Source organism: Plecotus auritus, assembly GCF_963455305.1.
Source record: "Plecotus auritus genome assembly, chromosome: 12".
Classification (NCBI taxonomy): domain Eukaryota; kingdom Metazoa; phylum Chordata; class Mammalia; order Chiroptera; family Vespertilionidae; genus Plecotus; species Plecotus auritus.
In genome coordinates this window covers 14,950,318-14,969,168 of record NC_137778.1, presented here as the reverse complement: position 1 = coordinate 14,969,168, position 18,851 = coordinate 14,950,318, and the positions used below count along the sequence as shown (strand labels likewise).

The window sequence follows — 18,851 nt, the reverse complement described above, 5'->3', positions numbered from 1 at the left end:
CTCAGCCTCCCCAGTTACCTGAGGTGGACACTCTTGGTGCACCCCTTTGTGGGATGTGTGCACAGTCTTGTTGTAGTTAAGCCTTGATTGTTGTTGGTATCACTGGGAGGAATTGACCTAGGCCAATTGGCTGTGAGGATCAGCTGTGTCTATGCTGGGAGAACTTCTGTGTTGGAGACACCCTTACGGGAGAAGACTTGCAAAAGCCTCTGTGCTCAGCTTGAATGGGGCAGAGTCTCAGGGTGGAGCAGACAGCATTGGTTTCCAGTCAGCCCTGCCCTAATAGGCCCCTGGGTCTCAGTGTTCCATGGTAATCGCTGCAAGCACCTCTGAGAGAAAGCCACCCTTGAGTTCCGCCCACTGCCAGACAGTCTAGTTTCTCCCCAAATGAGTCTGGGTCCCCAGAGTCTTGCCTGGAACTGGAGTTCAGTGCAGTCGGGAGCTTTTGTCTCCCTCCCACTTGAGAAAGCCAGCTGCGTACTCAGTTGCCAACCCTCTCTGCGCACACACACGCCTTGGTACCTCTGCCTTCTGCAGTTCCTCTGAGTCTCAGTGTGCTTTTCTCTTTCCTGACACTCCAGTTTCACCCCATATGAGTCTGGGTCCCCAGAGTCTCGCCCGGAACTGGAGTTCAGCACAGTCGCGGGCTTTTGTCTCCCTTCCGCTTGAGAAAGCCAGCCACGCACTCAGTTGCCAGTCCTCTCCGTGCGTGCGTCTCAGTACTTCTGCCTCCTGCGGCTTCTCTGAGTCTCAGTGTGCTTTTCTCTTTCCTTCTAGTTGTAGAATTTCCACTCAGCCAGCTTTCCTGTGGTTCTGGATGATGTCCATTTTGTCTTTTAGTTGTAGTTTTGTGCGAGGCAGCAGTTTAGGTGTTTACCTTTGCTGCCATCTTGGTTTCTCCTGTATCATGTATTGAATTATTGCCAGATCAAATTATTGTAATTTTAATGAATTATTGCCAGAAAAACCGTAGACAAATCTTACAAATATGATGTCAAGAAAAAGAAACCAAAGAGTACATATACTAGGTGATTCGATTTATATAAAATTGAAAAAGCAAACAAAATGAATCCATGGTGTTAGCAGTTAGGCTAGTGGTTCCCCTTGGGTGTAGTGACTGAAAGAGAAAGTGAGGGGTCTTCTAAGAATGTGGGGATGTTCTGATTCTTCACTAGGTGCTTGTTATTTTGTGAAATGGCATCAACTTGTGCACTTTTCTGTATACATGTGTGTGAGTGTGTGAGAGACTATCTTTGTGGTCCCTGGTTTTCTATCTTGCCCATAGTAGGTACTCAACAATTGTTTCTCAAATGACCTCTGGGCTGCAGAAGTACCCTACCCCTATTCTTGGTGGTCACTCATTGTTCCCTTGAGTCTGAATTCCCCACTTCTCAGGGGACCTGTCTTGCAGGCCCTTCCACACACTGCTACTCCACTGCCAGGGACCTGGAGCCATGCAGCCCAGGTGAGACACATCCTCCTTACCCAAATCCCCTCCTGTTCCCCAGGTCACACCTCTGGGATTAGCATTAGCTAACTGTGGTGTGACAGAGGGAAAGGGTGGCTGCCACTCAGCCTCAGTCCAGGCTCCCCTCCTCCAAGCACCAACCTGCAGTACCCAGGCTTGGCCACAAGGGGTTCTACCCGGCGACTCTTTGCCTGGTGGAGGAGGCCTGGGTGAGAACACATCCTGCCCAGATGAACAAGGAACAGCTCAGGGGGTCTCTCCTTCCTGAGATCTCCAAGAGCAGGAGCCCCACAGCCCCGTTGGCTGGCTTCTCCTGATATTTTACCCTTTAGCCATCTAGAAGATATTGTTCTATATCTTAACATATTCCTCTTTGCTTTCCCACCAGCCTCTCTTCTCGGCACCCCCTTGACTGATCAACAGTCACCACAGGGGGAGACACCTCCACTTCTGTTGTTTCCACCTCCTTAAATGAGTGCTTAACATAAACCACTAACGCCCTGTCTTTCAGGATGTGGGATGGGAAATGGTCCTCTTTCAGCTCTTCAGCATCTCTTGACTCTGCCCCCTTCTGTCTCCCCAGTGCCACCCAGGTTCAGGGCTCCCCTTCTCTGACCAGGATTAATGCAGTGGCTTCCTAGAGGATCCCCCATCTCCAGACAGCCCATGCCCATGAACTCTCCATCCTGGAGCTAGAGCAATCGGACTTCCATTAGGTGCTGGCCTTCAGTGGCTCCCCAAATCCCAGGCATCCACACAGCACTCCAGGCCCCCTGGATCCAGCTGCCTGATTCTCCAGCCTCATGACTGCTTCTCCCTTCCAACCAGCAATACTGAAATACTTGCAATTGCTTAACACGCTGTGATGTTTCAAGCCTTTGTACTTTGCACATGTTCTTTTCCATGACCTGAGGCTCTCCTAACCCCTCCCCTGCACCTCCTCCACCGTTCCCCTTGCTCCCCATACTTCCTCCACCTGGCAGAGCCCTATTCATCATTAAAACTGCCAATTCCTCAGTGAAACCTTCCCTCACCCACAACTCCTTCCTTTGTCCCAGAACCCCTCCTCTGAATGGATCCTGTTCCCCAAACACGAGTGTCTCCCTGTATCTGTCACTGGGAGTTGTAATAATTACTCACCCCTGTCCAGTTCCCTCCGCCATCTCTGTACCTCTGTGTGGGACCCAGGGCAGGCATATAGCAGGTGCCATGTGAGAGCAGTTGCCCTGGGGTTGTTCTCTGTCCGCACCATCACCTCCCACCGTGAGCAAGTCCTTTAAATGCTCTAACTCCCGTTTGTTGATCTGCCAAGTGGAGAGATGTGAGAATCACAAGGGCCACATGTATTAAAAAAATATACATGGTTAAATGCCCTGCACATGTGTTTGTTGCACATTTTTGTTCCAGATTAATGTTTACCTGCACTTGCCTGTGTGGAGAAAATCAGATGAAAGGAATGTGATGTGATCTTTTTGTGATTTCCCCACTTTGTGTCCAGGGAAAAGCTGGTCAGGAGTAAACCATTAATTCTGTCTCCCTGTGGCCCCCAGTCTTCTCTGAAGCTCTGGGTTAATGATTCCGAGGTTGTTTTCTTCACAGGGCCAATTCATATCTAATCTCTGGCATGTTCCCTTTTTTCTTAAGAATAACTTGACTCACTCCAATAATTCCCCATCCTGGAGTCAGGAACTCGTTTGGCCAAAGGAAACAGAGGACGTTGAGCAGGCCTGAGCAAGTCCACCATTCCCTCTACCAACAGAAAGTCACAAACCTTGTTGCATGAGAACCCATGCAAGCAGGATGCTGTGCTCTAACTCATAACCTCCTTCATGTGACGTTTCAGGATTTGTTTTCAGAACCTCAGAAGAAGAAAGTTCTTGAAGATGTGGTACAGAGAAACCATTCAGAAGTTTAATTAGCAGCTGCGGGAGAACTGAGCTGCAGAGAGAGGCAGCCCCAGTCAGGAGTGGGCCATGGAATTCCAGGCGGGTGGTCTGTTTATGGCTGCAGTGCAGGTCATACCAGAGGCAGGGGACAGAAGCCTAGGAGCCAGACACCGCTCAGGGATGGTCTGGGTGCTCTTGAAATACGACCAGCTAGGGGCTATGAGTTCACTGGAGTTTGAAAACCGGCTCCCCAGCAATCCACCTTTCCCTCCCCTCAATCCAGTAAATTTGGTGCTCATCTCTGTGAAGTATGGGACCATGTTGGTAAGAATGCTGATGTCTCAGGTTCTTGTGCCAGCCCAATCTCCTTAGACTGGTTTTCTCTGCCTCCTCCCCATACCCGAGACAGCTGTGATTGAAGTGGGCAGAAGCAAAGGTCCCACTGTGTAACTGTAGCAAGTTACATTCTTTGAGCCTCAGTATTCTCATCTGTAAAATAGGGATATTATTCCTTCTTTTCCTAATAACCATATAAGGGTTTTTGTAATTACTTACCTAGAATAAATGTAATTTAAAGAGACTAGATCTTTCAGACATACCAGTTTTGTGCATACACTAGAGTGAAAATATAGGAGAAGGCATTGGTTATAGCAGCCTTGGGCAAACTACGGCCCGCGGGCCGGATCCGGCTGTTCTATCCGGTTCTCTTGCTCTCCCCTCCGCTCCTTTACTTTGAATTTATATTAGTTCACACAAACACTCCATCCATGCTTTTGTTCCGGCCCTCCGGTCCAGTTTAAGAACCCATTGTGGCCCTCGAGTCAAAAAGTTTGCCCACCCCTGGGTTATAGTATCTCTGAGGCAATAGTTTCATCACAACTGCCATGATGATTTTATCTCTGATTTCAGAATATTAAAATGCAATGCCCTTGTACCCACGCACTGCCTTTCTTTCTTTTTTTTTTATAAACTTGTTTCTTTCTTTTTTTAAAATATATTTTATTGATTTTTTAACAGAGAGGAAGGGAGAGGGATAAGAGAGTTAGAAACATCGATGAGAGAGAAACATTGATCAGCTGCCTCCTGCACACCCCCTACTGGGGATGTGCCCGCAACCAAGGTACATGCCCTTGACCGGAATCAAACCCGGGACCCTTCAGTCCACAGGCCGACGCTCTAGCCACTGAGCCAAACTGGTTTCGGCCCCACCGCCTTTCTTAAAAAATAGAACAATTCCCAGCAGCACTGAAAGCCTTGTGCTCACCAACTTGATCTCTTAACTTTCCACCCTAGAGAAAACGATTGTGCTGAATTTTGTGTTTACTGTTGTCTGGCTTTAGCAAACATGTACCCTATTCAGTGTATGGTTTGGTCTTGTTTTTGAACTGTTCTCTAAGTGGAATTATATTCTACTAGAGGCCCGGTGCACGAAATTCGTGCACTCGGCGGCGGGGAGAGGGGGGGTCCCTCAGCCCAGCCTGTGCCCTCTTGCAGTCCGGGAGCCCTTGGGGGATGTCCGACTGATGGTGGGGAATGGGCCTAAGCCGGCAGTTGGACATGCCTCTTGTAGTCTGGGACCCCTCACTCCTTACCGCCCACCTGCTTGCTACTCCTTACCACTTGGCTCACTGCTCCTTAGCGCTGCCTCGGAGGCGGGAGAGGCTCCTGCCACCACCACTGCGCTTGCCAGCCGTGAGCCCAGCTTCTGGCTGAGCAGACCTCCCCCTGTGGGAGTGCAATGACCACCAGGGGGCAGCTTCTGCAATGAGCATCTGCCCCCTGGTGGTCAGTGCGAGTCATAGTGACTGGTTGTTTCACTGTTCGGTCGATTTGCATATTAGCCTTTTATTATCTAGGATTCTGTGGCTTGTTTAAAAAAACTATGAGCTTATCTATGCTAATATCCTACTGTATTATCAATTCTGTTTTTCGAAAATTGGGCTGTGTCCAGTGTTTTGTTGTTACATTAATTTTCCTAGAAACATTCTCATAGCTGCCTCCTAGAACATGTATTTCTCCAAGGTATATACCTAGGAATGGACTAAGTCTACAGGAGAATCCCCCTCCCCCGCCAAGCCCTCCTTCCTGTTCTGATTGCCAACAAATGCTGATGCACCTCTCTTCCCTTCCCTGAATAGCCTGAGGTGATGCGAGTCCTCTTCTTGCCTTGTCTGGCGGGGGTGGGGTGGGGTGGGGATTCTCCTATATAATAAAAGCCTAATATGCTAAGTGTCTGGTCTTCCATTCAAACAATCAAAGCATAATATGCTAATGATATGCTAAGGCCACTCAACCGCTTGCTATGATGTGCACTGACCACCAGGGCGCAGACGCTCTGACCAGTAGGTTAGCTTGCTGCTGGGGTCCAGCCAGTCGGGACTGAGCCAGATGAGCCAGACATTCCCTGGAGCTCTCCCGCAGTCCCTCCCTGGCTGGCCAACCTCCTACATCCCTCCCCGGCCCCGATTGTGCACTGGTGGGATCCCTTGGCCTGGCCTGCGCCCTCTTGCAATCCGGGAACCCTCAGGGAATGTCGAAGAGCGGGTTTTGGCCCAATCCCACAGGCATGAAAGGCTAATATGCAAATCAACCTAATGGAGGAAAAACCGGCTGCTATGATGCGCACTGACGACCAGGGGGCAGACGCTCAATGCAGGAGTGGTGGTCAGCCAGAAGCTGGGCTCACAGCTGGCAAGCACAGCGACAGTGGCAGGAGCCTCTCCCGCCTCTGCAGCAGTGCTAAGGATGTCTGACTGCCGGCTTAGGCTCGCTCCCCACGGCTGTCAGTCAGACGTCCCCTGAGGGCTCCCGGACTGTGAGAGGGCGCAGGATGGGCTGAAGGACAACTCCCCTCCCCCGAGTGCATGAATTTCATGCACCGGGCCTCTAGTTGTTTGTAAAAAGGATAGGGAGATGGTGGAGGTAGAGCTTCCCAGGTCATCATAGGAGTTTCAGCCATGGCCCTGGGGACAAGGCCAGAAAGGAGTTGAGGCACAATGGAGCCCTCCTGCTGGCTCTGCACAGCATGGGTGAGGGGGCGCTGCTCTGGACTGGACATGGGGGTCTTAGACTATAGCACAGTTGACATCACAGAATCTACTGTGAGGTCACTGCTAGACCAGGAGACATAGAAATTCAGACAGAAAGCAGCATTGTGTCGATTGTATTCAGACTGTACGATCTTTATTTAAAATGCAGTAAGGAAAGCTGGAATAGGCTTTCCAGGGATCCTCCCCTAAACCTGGTCCCCTTTGCAATTTCTGGGTCCTACTAATAGGGTTCAAAGGTCATTATCTCCATGATCTCAGATGTTGGACTGTCAATCATCTCCAGTCTCTGGCCACTCTCTCCTATCTCTATGATGCTCTCCATGCTGTCCCTTCCCATTGTCTTAGCCAGATTGTCCACCTCCTTGCCGTGTGGTGAGGTCACGGTTTTTGTTGTAAGATTGGCTTTGACATTCCTCCAGAAAGAGCTGATACTGCTGAGTCCCTTGGTTGTGGAACCTGAGTTACTTGTAGACAAGTTCCTCCCCAGTTTGTGAGAGGTCCTGGAGTCCTTGGTGATGGGATCAGAGCTGATGCCTTTGTGCATGGTGACAGGCCTGCTGCCCCCCGGGCTGCTGAAACGTGGCTCCTTTTTGTCATTTCTCTGCCTGGCTAAGAACCAGCTAGATGGTTTTCGAAGGATCTTGTCACCCCCTGGCTTTTGGTGGCTTTCAGTTGCCCTGAGGTGATGGGGACTCCTGAGAGCTTTGTTCCTTTCCCTTCGCTCCCTCCTGTCCTTTCTGCTCTTGCAGGCTTCAGCCGTGGCAGGGGACATTCGCTGCTGCCTTCTGGCCTGTTCACTCACACTACCTTCCTTGGGCAAGGTTGCAATGAGAGGTTCTGTGGCACGGCTGATAGCTATTTCTCCAACAGTCTTGCTGGTCGGCTCTGCTTTTGCCCTTGCAACAACCATGCTGGTCTCTGGGGAGAGGCTAGTGTTGGAAGGACTCCCTGGGACCTTATTGGCAGCACCTGTGAAGGCCGTCTTAATGCTCTTGGGGGACATGTTGGCAGCACCTGCAATGGCTATGCTGGTGCTGCTCCCCACTGGACCCTTAGTGGCTGCCCCTGCTGTGGCCGCGCTTAGTTGTTCAAGGGCAGCAGAGGTGGTTATTGCCATGCTCAGAGCGCCTGCTGTGGTGCCTGCTGCTGTCCCTGCTACTGACACTTTGTCAAGCTCCATAGGTTTTGGGTTTGGGGTGTCTACATCAGGCATGGCAGTGAATCTGTGGGAGTCATATTGGATACCCTCCCCACCAGCAAAAGCTGCAGAAGTGGCCCCAGCCACCTCAGAGACCACATGGAGGCTTCTGATACTGACCTGGTCCTGATCCTCTTTCCCTTGGAGATTGGCCACTCTCTGGCTCCTGTCCTCGTCCTCAAACACAGGCACGCATGCCATGTCCGTGGCAGGGTTGGTGTAGGTACTGTTGTGACTGTCCACTGGTGTCTGCAGGAGGTGAACGAGGTTTTCCCAGCCGGCAAAGAGGTCGTCCCAAGCATCCCGAGGTGAGCACAGCTGCAGGTAGCAGGAGCGGCCAGTGGCGAACTTCAGGCGCAGCTGTTGTTTCTCGCGGTCATGAATGGAGATCCTCACAAACTTCAAGGGAAGGAGCCTAGTGAGCTCCAAGGTCTTTGCAGCCTGGCGGCTTTTTCCTGTGGTGACTCTGCTGTGCCCTGCATGCTCTTCCCAGCCAGTGGCCGGGCGGGCCAGCAGCATGACGTCTGGGAGTGGGAGGATGGGGCTGGTGGACGCGATGCCCATGGTCAGAATGCGGACGTGGTTGTGCACATCGACCACCTCTCCTCTTCTCGTGATCTGGATGAAGTCACTCTCAAATATAGGTGCGTGCTTGAAGATGTCATATTCTCCCTTCTGCAGTTGGCGCTGCAGTTTCCCCATGGTGGTATTGAACATGCCCATGTTGGAGCTGTTCTGGGCCGTGTAATATGGCAACGGAGACTCCCTGTTCATGGCTTTGTTGTATCACAGCAGGCAGTGCTGGCGAGGCAGGTCCCTGGGTCTTCTCTTTCTTGGCCTCGTTGGCAGCAGAGGGAGCAGTAATGCTCCTGGGTCACACAGATGGCTCTACGGAGGTCTCTCAACCCCACCCCAACCCACAGGGACCCCTTTGCCTCCCAGAGTCAGGGTGGGGGTAGGGCACAGATGCTTGCCGTTGGGATGCTAGAGGGCGCCTGGAGCCCAGACTGAACCTCATCAAGGATATAGAGATGTAAGAGTGGGCTTCCTCTCTACCTCACCTCGCCTCCACCTCTGATTTTCTTATTTCCCCAAGAGGCTATGAACTCCACTCTCTCAGCCCACACCCCCTGTGCGGCCATATTTATACTCCACTGTCCTTTGTGACCTGTCACTGTCTCCTACCCCTTTGTGCTCATCCCTTAGCCACCCCCTCAGGACAGGGCCACCATCATTTCCCCAGACACCTGTTGACCCCACAGAGGACAGGCCCACCCTGCCAGGGACTCAGGTGGGTTTCAAAATAAAAACTGGACAAAATCTGTAGGAATGTAAGGAGATGGGATAAATTTGAACCATTTGAGCTCAAGGTTTAATTTAATGAAATAACCCAGAATTGGCAGTCTTGGTCCCTAGCCCATCCTTTCATAAAATCTTAGTAAATGTTGATGACAGTGACCTTTAATAATAACTTTAAAAATTGCTTCCCCTAGGCACCATGTGTTCTTCACTCAGGATGGTGAGAATCCACTGGGTTTGGTGCTGTTGCTACCCCCCCCCCCACCCCCCGCCATTTTACAGGTTGTATCACTTGCCTAAGTTCACACAACTAATGGCAGTGGAGGCAGTATTTGAATGCAGGTCCAGCTAGTCTTTGTTCTGAACCACTAAGTACTTTGCCTCACAAAGGAAGCTTGGGCCGACCAAATGTTTTCAAACTGGACTGATTTAACTACCTCCAAGAAGACCCATTTTGTGCGTTATTAGAAGTTGCATAATTAATTCTATTATGTGTGCATATTATGGAGAGAATCCAGGACAGTGGTTGGGCTGAATCGGGAATTAAATTTTCCAGTGAGCCGCCCTGGCCAGTGTGGCTGACTTGGTTGGAGAGTCATCCCGTACACTGAAAGGTTGCAGGTTCAAATCCCAGTCAGGGCATATACCCAGGTTGTGGGTTCACTCCTTCGTTGGGATACCTACAAGAGGCAACCAATAGATGTTTCTCTCTCACATTGATGTTTCTCTCTATTCTCTCATTTCCTCTGTTTCTAAAATCAATATAAATGTGATGTCAGGTAAGGATTAAAAAATAATAATAATAAATAATCTAGGGTGCTGCCTCATTTCTTCCCCTCCATTAAGCTTGTACAAACAGCCTGTGTAAACTTCAACTCCAGGAGCCTGCCAAAGGCCCTCCTGCAGAACCTCCCTGCCAGCCAGAAGTGGATGGGAGCATTGACACCTTTGGAGAGCATGTACCATTATACCTCCTGCCTTATTGGGCTCCCACAGAGCTAGTCACAGAATAAGTGATTTCTAAATTGTTACTTGAAAGTTCTGAAAAAGACCCTTGTTCCCAAACTTCTCTCCCACCTTAGAGATTCATTCCTTAGGATACAGGCTATCTTCCTGTGCATCACCAGAGGAGTGGATAAACAAAATTTGGTCTATCCACACAGTGGAATATTATTCAGCCACAAACAGGAACAAGGTACTGATAGATGCTACAACATGGATGAACCTGAAAACACTATGCTAAGTGAAAGAAGCCAGATATGAAAGGCCACATATTGTATGATTCCATTTCTATGAAATATCCAGAAGGGGTAAATCCATAGAGACAGATATTAGATTATTGGTTGCCTAGGACTGGAAAGAGGGGTGACTACTTAATAGATACAGGACATCCTTTGGGGTGATAAAAATTCTGGAACTAGTGGTGATGGTTACACAGTATTGTGAATGTACTGAATGCCACTGAATTGCACACTTTAAAATGGTTACACTTGTAAATTGTATGTTATGTGTATTTTAATCTCTTACACACCTTCTCAGAACCCTGTTAGAAAACATTGTTTCAGCTTTAGAAAGGTCAACTGTGTGACCTTGAGCAAGCTACTCACCTCTCTCCTTCCTCATCTGTAAAATGGGGATAATAACAATTGCTGGGAGGATTAAATCAGATAATGCATATAAAGTGTTGAGTGTACTGTCTCAATAAATGTTAGCACTTATTGGTATTAGTCCTCAACTGGCCCTTTAAGCCTCAGTGTGAATTCCTTCCTGAGAGCAGATTTGATCAGACAAAGAGAGAAACTTCTGGGGTTAGAGCCACCATGAGAAGGCAGAAGGATTCTCAATAGGTAAACCTGGCCACCTGTGAGGTTTTACCTCAGGCAGATCTATGATAACACTGCTCACTCCATAGAGAAACTGCTTGAACACAATGAAATAATATGGAATGGGGAAGAGAGGAGAAAGCTTGGTTTGGGTATGGGTTTCAAGGGTTTGTTAAAAGCCCATGAGGAGAAAAGAACAGCATTTTAGTTCATGGCAGAAAGTGAAAGTTTCAATTCCAGAACCCCTGTCTTGGGCCAGAACGCTTTAAAGCTCTTTACTTCAGAACAGGTGCCAGGCCAGATCTCAGAGGAAGGCAAGGGGGTAGGATGAGAGCAGGAGAGAGGAGGGAGGGTGGGCTTCCCACGACCTGTGAGTGTGATGTCACCACTGAGGTAGCCCAATGAAAGACATTGTCATTCTGGCGGAGGCCCCATCCAAGTTTATTCTCCCAGATACCGCCCCCCTCCAACCTTCCCTCTCCATCGAATGTGAAACAAGATGAACTAAATGACTTGATGGTCAATACATATTCATCCTTTATTATTATTAAAGTATTGAAACATAAACTTGGCTATGTTTATGTTTTTTAACTATTTTTAATGCATTTGTTAGAAGAACTTAGTTTTATTAACCATATATAGCAAGGGAGCTTGGTTCTGTCTCAGACCTAAGGAATCCTGTGTTCCAGAGATTCCCAGAATTAGATAGAATACTTTTCTTTGAATTATCACACCTATCCCATCTAAAATTATTCTCCCTTTCTTCTTCCCCATTGTATGGTAATTGGGAACATGGTCCCCTTCCCATGCTCCAACTCCCCTTCCTCCACCCTGCCCTGTGGGAAATAGAGTGAAGGCCTTCTGTGAGACCTTGGGAACCTGGCCAGCAACTTGGTCTAAGAAAAGCCAAAGAGAAACTGCTTCTAGATGTGAGCCAGGACTGTAAACAGCGAGTGTTTTGAGCTCATACAAGCATGTCCCCTCCCCTGAATGCCATATTTCTCTCTCTTCTGTACTCTACGAAACCTTGTGTTGGGAAAGGCTAGGTGAGGGCTAAACAATAGCACTGGCCGGCTGCCCCTGGGGTGGCCCATCCACAGGCCAGATGGGACTTAGTGGGCAACCTCACCAGTGGCAGCTGGTACGGTAGTAAACTTCACTGGTCTCTAAGCAAGTAAGTCCTAATAAACTCATGTCATTTACAGCCAGTCCTCTGGGTTATTTCTTTGAAATCCACAAACAATACACTGAGTTTTTCTGGGACTGGGACCTCAGCACCCATCCTGCATATTGCATAACACCCATCCTCCCCTCATGTTTTTCCTGATATTTGAAATACACATTTGCAACAATGAGACACACATCTGGACATTATAATTAATGCAATTCAAGTGAATACTTCAAGAGAAGTTCTGTGGCTGAATGGAAAGGTGTCCATGGCTCAAGTTGAACAACAGGTGTATGTTTTAGGCTTTTGTACTTTAAGAGAAATTGATAGTTGAGGTATTTAGCAATTCAGATTTTATAACAAAATCTATCTTAACACCAAACAGTTAGTCTAAGGCAGTGGTCAGCAAACTCTTTAGTCAACAGAGTGGCAAACCGTGGCTCTGTGGCTCGCGAGCCGCAGTTTGCTGACCACTGGTCTAAGGGATATGCTTGGTGCTGTGTTCCAGGGTTTGTTAATGAGCACTTGAGCATCAGATGCCACAGACTGGGGAAGAGGATTGAGAGTCAACTATACCAGCTAGTGGCACCCCAAAGAACAAAGGGACACTTATAAAATATTTAAGGCTAAATAACCACCCCACCCCAACACCCCCAATGGAGAGGAAAGGGGCAGGAGAATGACTAGACTTCAACAACCAACTGATTTTAAATCACAGACACCAGCACAACACTTAAATTTACCATATATTTGTTTCAATATTTATTATATTGATAGGAATACTAGGATAAATAATATATTTTTTCTTACAGAAAATTGTAATGATACTATTGAGTAGGATTAAACACTCTGAGAATTTCACAGAAACATCAGAATTTAAACGGACCAGAGTTCTTGTGGCCAGTGTGAATGACCTCTCACAGCTGTACATGCTCTGGGCCAGATTTCTAAACATCTACATGACAAAAACAATGCCATTCACATCCAATAATGCGAATGCCTAGGCATCACCTAGCTTCAAACGCACCTCTACTGAGTGTGGTTTTCAACTGCAAGTAAAGGAAAACGGAATATTCTTTGGCTCTTAACTGGCCTAGGAATAAATCCTGACCTAAACCACTGAGCAGAGTCCTAACCCTTTGGAAGGCAGACTTTCTGCTTTCTTCCTGGGACAGAGGGCCTGCAGTCGTGCCCAAGAATTTTGCACTAAGGTCTCAGTGCCGAGGGAAAGGCCTGCTCTGTTGGCACAAAACGGCACTGCTGGCTGGCAAAATTCTATTCTCCTGGGGCTGACAAGCTCTTCCAGCTACCTGAACATTTTGTAAGACACTCCACGTGATGGTAGTCCCTCAAACTCTCAGACACTAGATCTGAGGAAAGTCTCGAACAAGTCACACCAGTGTTGTCAGAGCACACATCAGGAGAGCACAATGCTTAGTTATGAAACAAACGCCTTGCACACAGTAATTCCTGTACATAACAGCATATTGGCTAGAAGCACAACCCTGGCCATTGCACAACTTTGCTAAAAGCCATTCTCACTCCATGTCCCCTACTAGTGACCGTGGGAGTGGCAAGGGAGGAGGTGGCCCCACCCCACCCACCCAAGATATAGACACTTCTTCTGCATGAATCCTAATGGTGGGAGTTCCTGTTTTTTGTAGAATCCAGATGAAAGGTGGGCAGGACACTAACCAGGGGTCATCCGGAGAATCCAAGAATGGCTGGTATGTTAAGGCCTAAATCCTGGAGTTGAGGCAAAAAATGCCCTTACTCTGGTCCGAAGTCCGCTCTGGGGCAGAGTGGAGAGGCCCAGCTGAGTCACCGAGCCATCCTGCCTCCACAGTTCTTTGCTGCTGGGATTCGAGAGGAAGTCAGATCTCAATGGCTGCAGGGGTTTGGATGTAGAAGGAGGATGCAATGAGGATGCAGTTGCCCCCATAACCACTACTGCTTAGCTCTGCAATGTTCCTTCTTTTATCTGTTGGATAAAAAGGTTTCTCTCATCTTCTGGAGTCCGCCCATTCTGAGCCCGGACAATACATGTGGGCCGATGGAGGTTGAGCATGTATATCAAATGCTGCTTCTCGTTCTTGAGCTCCTCAATTTGGGCCTTCAGTTCAGCATTTACACTCTCCAGCTTCTCTGACTCCTGAGGAACAAGTCACAGAGTTATTAGGAATTGAGCCAAGGTACAGCAAGGAGGGGGGGGTGGCCAGGGAGTGGCCCCTGGGTGATAGGGTAGCATCTGGGACATGTGGGGTCTCATCAAGTTGGAAATGGCCTACAGAGGCAATGCCATGGGCTTCCTGCTACAGTGCCCCACAAAGCCGGAGCAGCAGCCTTAGGTTTGGGAGAATCCACACTCTGGAGAAGCCTCAGCACTTAGAGGCTTCTTTAGTGATGCCTTTGAGTTTCCACTCAAGGTTGAGGCAGGCTGTGACTCTAATAGTAATGAGGCTGCAGTGGAATCAATGGCTCAGAGGTCTCCTCTGCATGAGTCCAACAGCCCATATGCAGGTCTTCTGGACCTACAAGGGCCTTGGGGGCTGGAGCAAAATCTGGACTCATGGTGCTTTGTCTTCTGAGTCATTCATTTCACTGAGAAGCTCATCTCCCCAGAAAGAATGTACATGGCAACACACAAAATGTCTTAGTTTTCACTGATTCCCTAAAGCAATCAACAGAACCCTTGGGGACCTGTGGAATCTGGGTGATGACTCTGCCCTGGCCTGTCCACACTTGGGGGAAAAGACATAAATACTGCAAAGACTAGAGCAAGAGCTGCCCAGCCTGCCACAGATGCTGTTCCCTTTAGGAAGGGGAGCTGGCTAGATGCAGCCAGGAGCTAAAAGCCTATTGAGTGAGCCAAGGAGAAGGGCTGCAGAGTTAAGAATGACCCAGGAACATCAGGAAAGTTTAATCACTGCTTGTGGATTAAGGAAATAACTTGTTTGAAGAGATTAATTAAAGGCATTTCATAGTGAGCCAAATGAGAGCTGGCAGCTTCCTTTTCTCAGGAGAATGGGCGAGTGAAGCCTATTTGACTGGGCTGACATCCTGCAGCCTGGAAACTGCTGGACGTGTAGGGACTGGCCACAGCTACTGTGGTTTTTAATTCAAACACCTGCTTTCATAACATCCAGAGTCCCATTCATTGTGCTAACAGCTTTGCTAGCTCCTCATTCAGCCATTGGCATTTCTGCTCCCAGCTACAACACCCTTCTTGGGTAACACTCTTCTGTGTAGGGGTCTTCTTAACTCCCCTTCAGATCCTGACATGAGGTTGGTGGGGGACAGGCATGAGCAGGTGGTCAGGGCAAGGCGAGAAGACACTCACTTTTTGCAAACACTCTGTCTTCTCCTTCTTCTTGTTTCGGCATTTGGCGGCTGCAATCTTATTTCTTTCCCGTCGCCTCTTTTTCCTTTCATCTTCTTCAGGGGCTACCTGTAAAATCCAAGAGGCACCTGCTTAATGGGAGGCAAGAAATGAGACCCACCTCAAATACACTGTCTTTTATTGCCAGCAAAAACAGGCAACCCAGGGCAGCCATAATGTGAAGCCCCAGATTTACCAAAACCCTGCCCCACACATACATTATTCATCCTTAAGAAAGAATAATGAAAATTGAAGAACTGTTAGTTAAAATTATATTGGCAATATTGGTAAATCAAAATGTAGCTTATTTTAAAAATGCATTTGGATTTTGAAATAGGAGTTTGATATTCAAATGGGTGGCTATTGGTAATAAGAGTAATCCTTTAGAACAGGAAACAGATTCTGTTTGGTAGCTATGTCCTTTCCCCTAGAACCAGGAATGACCTCAGTAGCCTGGCCACCTTGTCCTCCCCCCTCCCCACCCCTCCTGTTTCTTTGATTCAAGACCCAAGGGCAGCTCATTCATCTCCATCTTGACCTGGAATTCAGGAGATGCCCATGGGGCTCCTGAAGAAGAGAAACCCAAGCACATTCCCAACCAAAGTGGAATTATCAGCCCATGGCTTGGTGCCACCAATGGGTGACAAACTAGAACCATCCATTGATTTATCCTTCCTCTGTTCTTCCCCCTGAGCCAGCCCTGGGGCTCCTCAGAGAAAAAACCCTATCCTGTTTTAGGATCTGGTCCTCTGGAAGTTCACTATGATCCTGACTTTGTCTGAGGACTGATGAGGAATCAGCAAAGTCTGGCTGCTGGACCTGGCTTCAAGACCAGAGTCCTACTGGGGGAAGCACTCATGGTGGGCTGAGTAGGTAATGGTTTTTTAGGGTGCTAATGTCAGACCTTGTCTTGCCACTTGGCACTGCTCTGGACAGTGGGAAAAGGTGTGGAAGCCACACCTCAAACCAAAGAAATCCTGGCAGCCATACTTGCCTCACATCTGACTTATTACTAGTCGTTTGGATTAGAGGAAACTGACTTTGTTTGGACTGAGATGGAAGGCCTTGCAATTTAGAGAAACAAAGCCCAAGGGGGAAATATGGTGAGAGAAATTCTACCTTTCATATCCTGGATCCCAGAACCACACAGGCAGACATTTAGGTTTAGACTGAATTGCCTTGAATCCCAGCTTTACTACCTATTATCTGTGAGACCTTGGGTAAGTTATGTTCTTCTGAGCCTCAGTTTCCTCATTTGTAAAACAGGATCAATAATCTTTTTCTTTTTTTAAAATATATTTTATTGATTTTTTTACAGCGAGGAAGGGAGAGGGATAGAGAGTTAGAAATATCGATGAGAGAGAAACATCGATCAGCTGCCTCCTGCACATCCCCTACTGGGGATGTGCCCGCAACCAAGGTACATGCCCTTGACTGGAATTGAACTTGGGACCCTTCAGTCCACAGGTCGATGCTTTATCTACTGAGCCAAACTGGTTAGGGCAGGATCAATAATCTTATGATGAGGGTCAAATTAGTCAATAAACGTAAATGCTTTGCACAGTTTAGCTTATGATCAGTGCTATGTAAGCTTTAGTTATTATTAACCTCACCATCTACGTCTTCATCAACAACTCAGCAATTCTAGTATTGCCTTTGACATATTTTCCTTGACATTTCCTACAGACATTTTTGGATAGATGGGAGAGGACCCAGGGTTTTCTCATGTGAGGAAGTACTTGAAAGGAGAACAAATCTCAGAGTCACACTGTCAGAAATGAAAAAGCCTTTACAGAGGCCATTTAGCTCAGTCCTATCAGTTTAACATGGAAATGAGGAGTTCAACCAACAAATAAATACTGATCTATTCGTGTAGTAACGTGCCCAGGGAGACCTAGGAATCGCCAGCTCATGGTCAGCAGATCAGTAGCCTACAAAACCCTGATGTCCTCCAGGCCTTTGGTTCCTTGTCCTGTGTCCTCTCCAGGTCATAACTGCCTCATTGCACCATGTTGCCTCCCCAGAAGTGGCTGGGACTGGGGAACAGGCTCATGCCGCCCAAGTGTACAGGATGCCTATGGGTTTCAGAGGCTCAGTGTCTTATTTTACGTTGAGGATTACAGCAGCCAAGGGGACCAGAATATTCAATAGGTCAGTTGGTGCATTCTCTTCCCAGTAGGAAAATCTACTTGTTATACTAGCCTAAGATCAGAAGATCACTTGAGGAACACAGAATCACAGATGGGTGGGGTGGCTCTAAGGAGTTTTTCCACAAAGCAGGCTGCCTACCTCTTCCTTTGGAGACCCTCAAAATATCCTTCAGAATGCTCTCCTTCCTTCTATGGTGGTCCTACTAATTCCATTGCACTGTTATCTCAAGATATTTAATTATAAAATTAAAATAAATATTCCCTTGTGTGTCCCATTATCCAACCGGCACTGTCCACTATTGGGACTATGACAGCCCCTCAGGTTAATGAGGGCCCAGCCAGTGCCCCTAATGACAGCATCATACAGTAGTCCCCTCTACCAGTCACTGAACTGTCAGCCAGGTCTTTTCTAGACCCTTAAAAACTGTCATTTCATTCACCATTATACAGATTCATAAAGCCCTTATATATAGAATCACCGCCCCTTTTATAGAATCATAATGATTCTTAACCAACTTCTTTAAAAATCAGTTCTTTTTTGGCCAGTTCCATGACTCCAGGCCCAAAGTCAGTGTTCATACCAGTTAAGCCCCAAACACTCCTATCTTGTGCCATGAGGGCAGGCCAGTAAAACATCCAAGACCTCAGCTCTGAGTCCTTGAGCCACCACAGCATCGCCAGCAATCACCTCTCAGACTTCTCACCATGTCTATTACTCCAGGTGTCTTATAAAAAGTCACCGAGTGGCGAGCAGTGCAAGTGTGAGGGACAGAAGTGAACTTGAAGCAGAACCTAGTACCAAGGCTGTGAGCATTACAAACAGCTGTGAGCATGGCTGGGGGTCCTTGCTCCACAGTCTGGCCACCTGGGTCCTTGTATAATGGAATGAAATATACTTGGTGCTTTTTCAGAACAACTGGACACAAAAGGTGAGCTCACACAGGACCATGGCTTTAAATAACATCCATATACTGGTGGCTTCCAACTCTGCACCTCTAGCCCTGATTCTCCTCTGAACTCCTAACCAACATATCCAACTGCCTCCTCCTCGGGGCGTCCAATAGGATGGACTCCTGTCCTTGCCCAATGTCCTGATCTCAGCAGCACATAGATGTGCCATCCTTACAGTTAGGCCAGAAGTTTTGGAGCCACCCTGGAGTCCTCCACTTGGAGCCATACTCCATGTCCAATCTGCCAGCCCATCAGCTTTACCTTCCAGACAGACCCATTCGCTGACCACTTCTCCACACCTCCTGCTTCCATCCTGATGCAGAGCTGCCTTTGTTTGCCCAGATTACTGCAACAGTCTCATTTCTGTATTCTGCCTCTGCTCTTGTCCCTACTGCCCATTCTCAATATGACAGCCAGGGGGACCACTCTCAGTCTCCCTTTGCTGCTTTATTTTTCTCCTTTGCTCAGTCTCTCATGTT

The 18,851-nt window shown here is 48.0% G+C and overlaps 2 protein-coding genes across 3 annotated transcripts in view; both read right to left on the bottom strand.

Moving 5' to 3' along the window:
• Positions 1–6,624: 6,624 nt before the first annotated feature.
• Positions 6,625–8,376, bottom strand: GARIN4 (golgi associated RAB2 interactor family member 4; the record flags this gene model as incomplete). The annotated part of the gene is made up of 1 exon (XM_080649509.1): positions 6,625–8,376. The coding sequence occupies one exon, from the start codon at positions 8,374–8,376 to the stop codon at positions 6,625–6,627; it is 1,752 nt and encodes a 583-aa protein (XP_080505635.1).
• A 2,863-nt stretch (positions 8,377–11,239) lies between these two features.
• The window catches only part of ATF3 (activating transcription factor 3), a 57,398-nt gene continuing 49,786 nt past the window's right edge, over positions 11,240–18,851 (bottom strand). The window contains exons 3-4 of one of the 2 annotated variants that reach the window (XM_080647718.1): positions 15,233–15,340; positions 11,240–14,044 (exon numbers count right to left, since the gene is read on the bottom strand). In XM_080647718.1, the coding sequence (XP_080503844.1) occupies positions 13,847–14,044; positions 15,233–15,340 (306 nt within the window). In that variant the 3' untranslated portion in view covers positions 11,240–13,846. The remainder of the gene's footprint in view (positions 14,045–15,232; positions 15,341–18,851) is intronic. The other variant, XM_080647719.1, reaches the window with a different exon arrangement.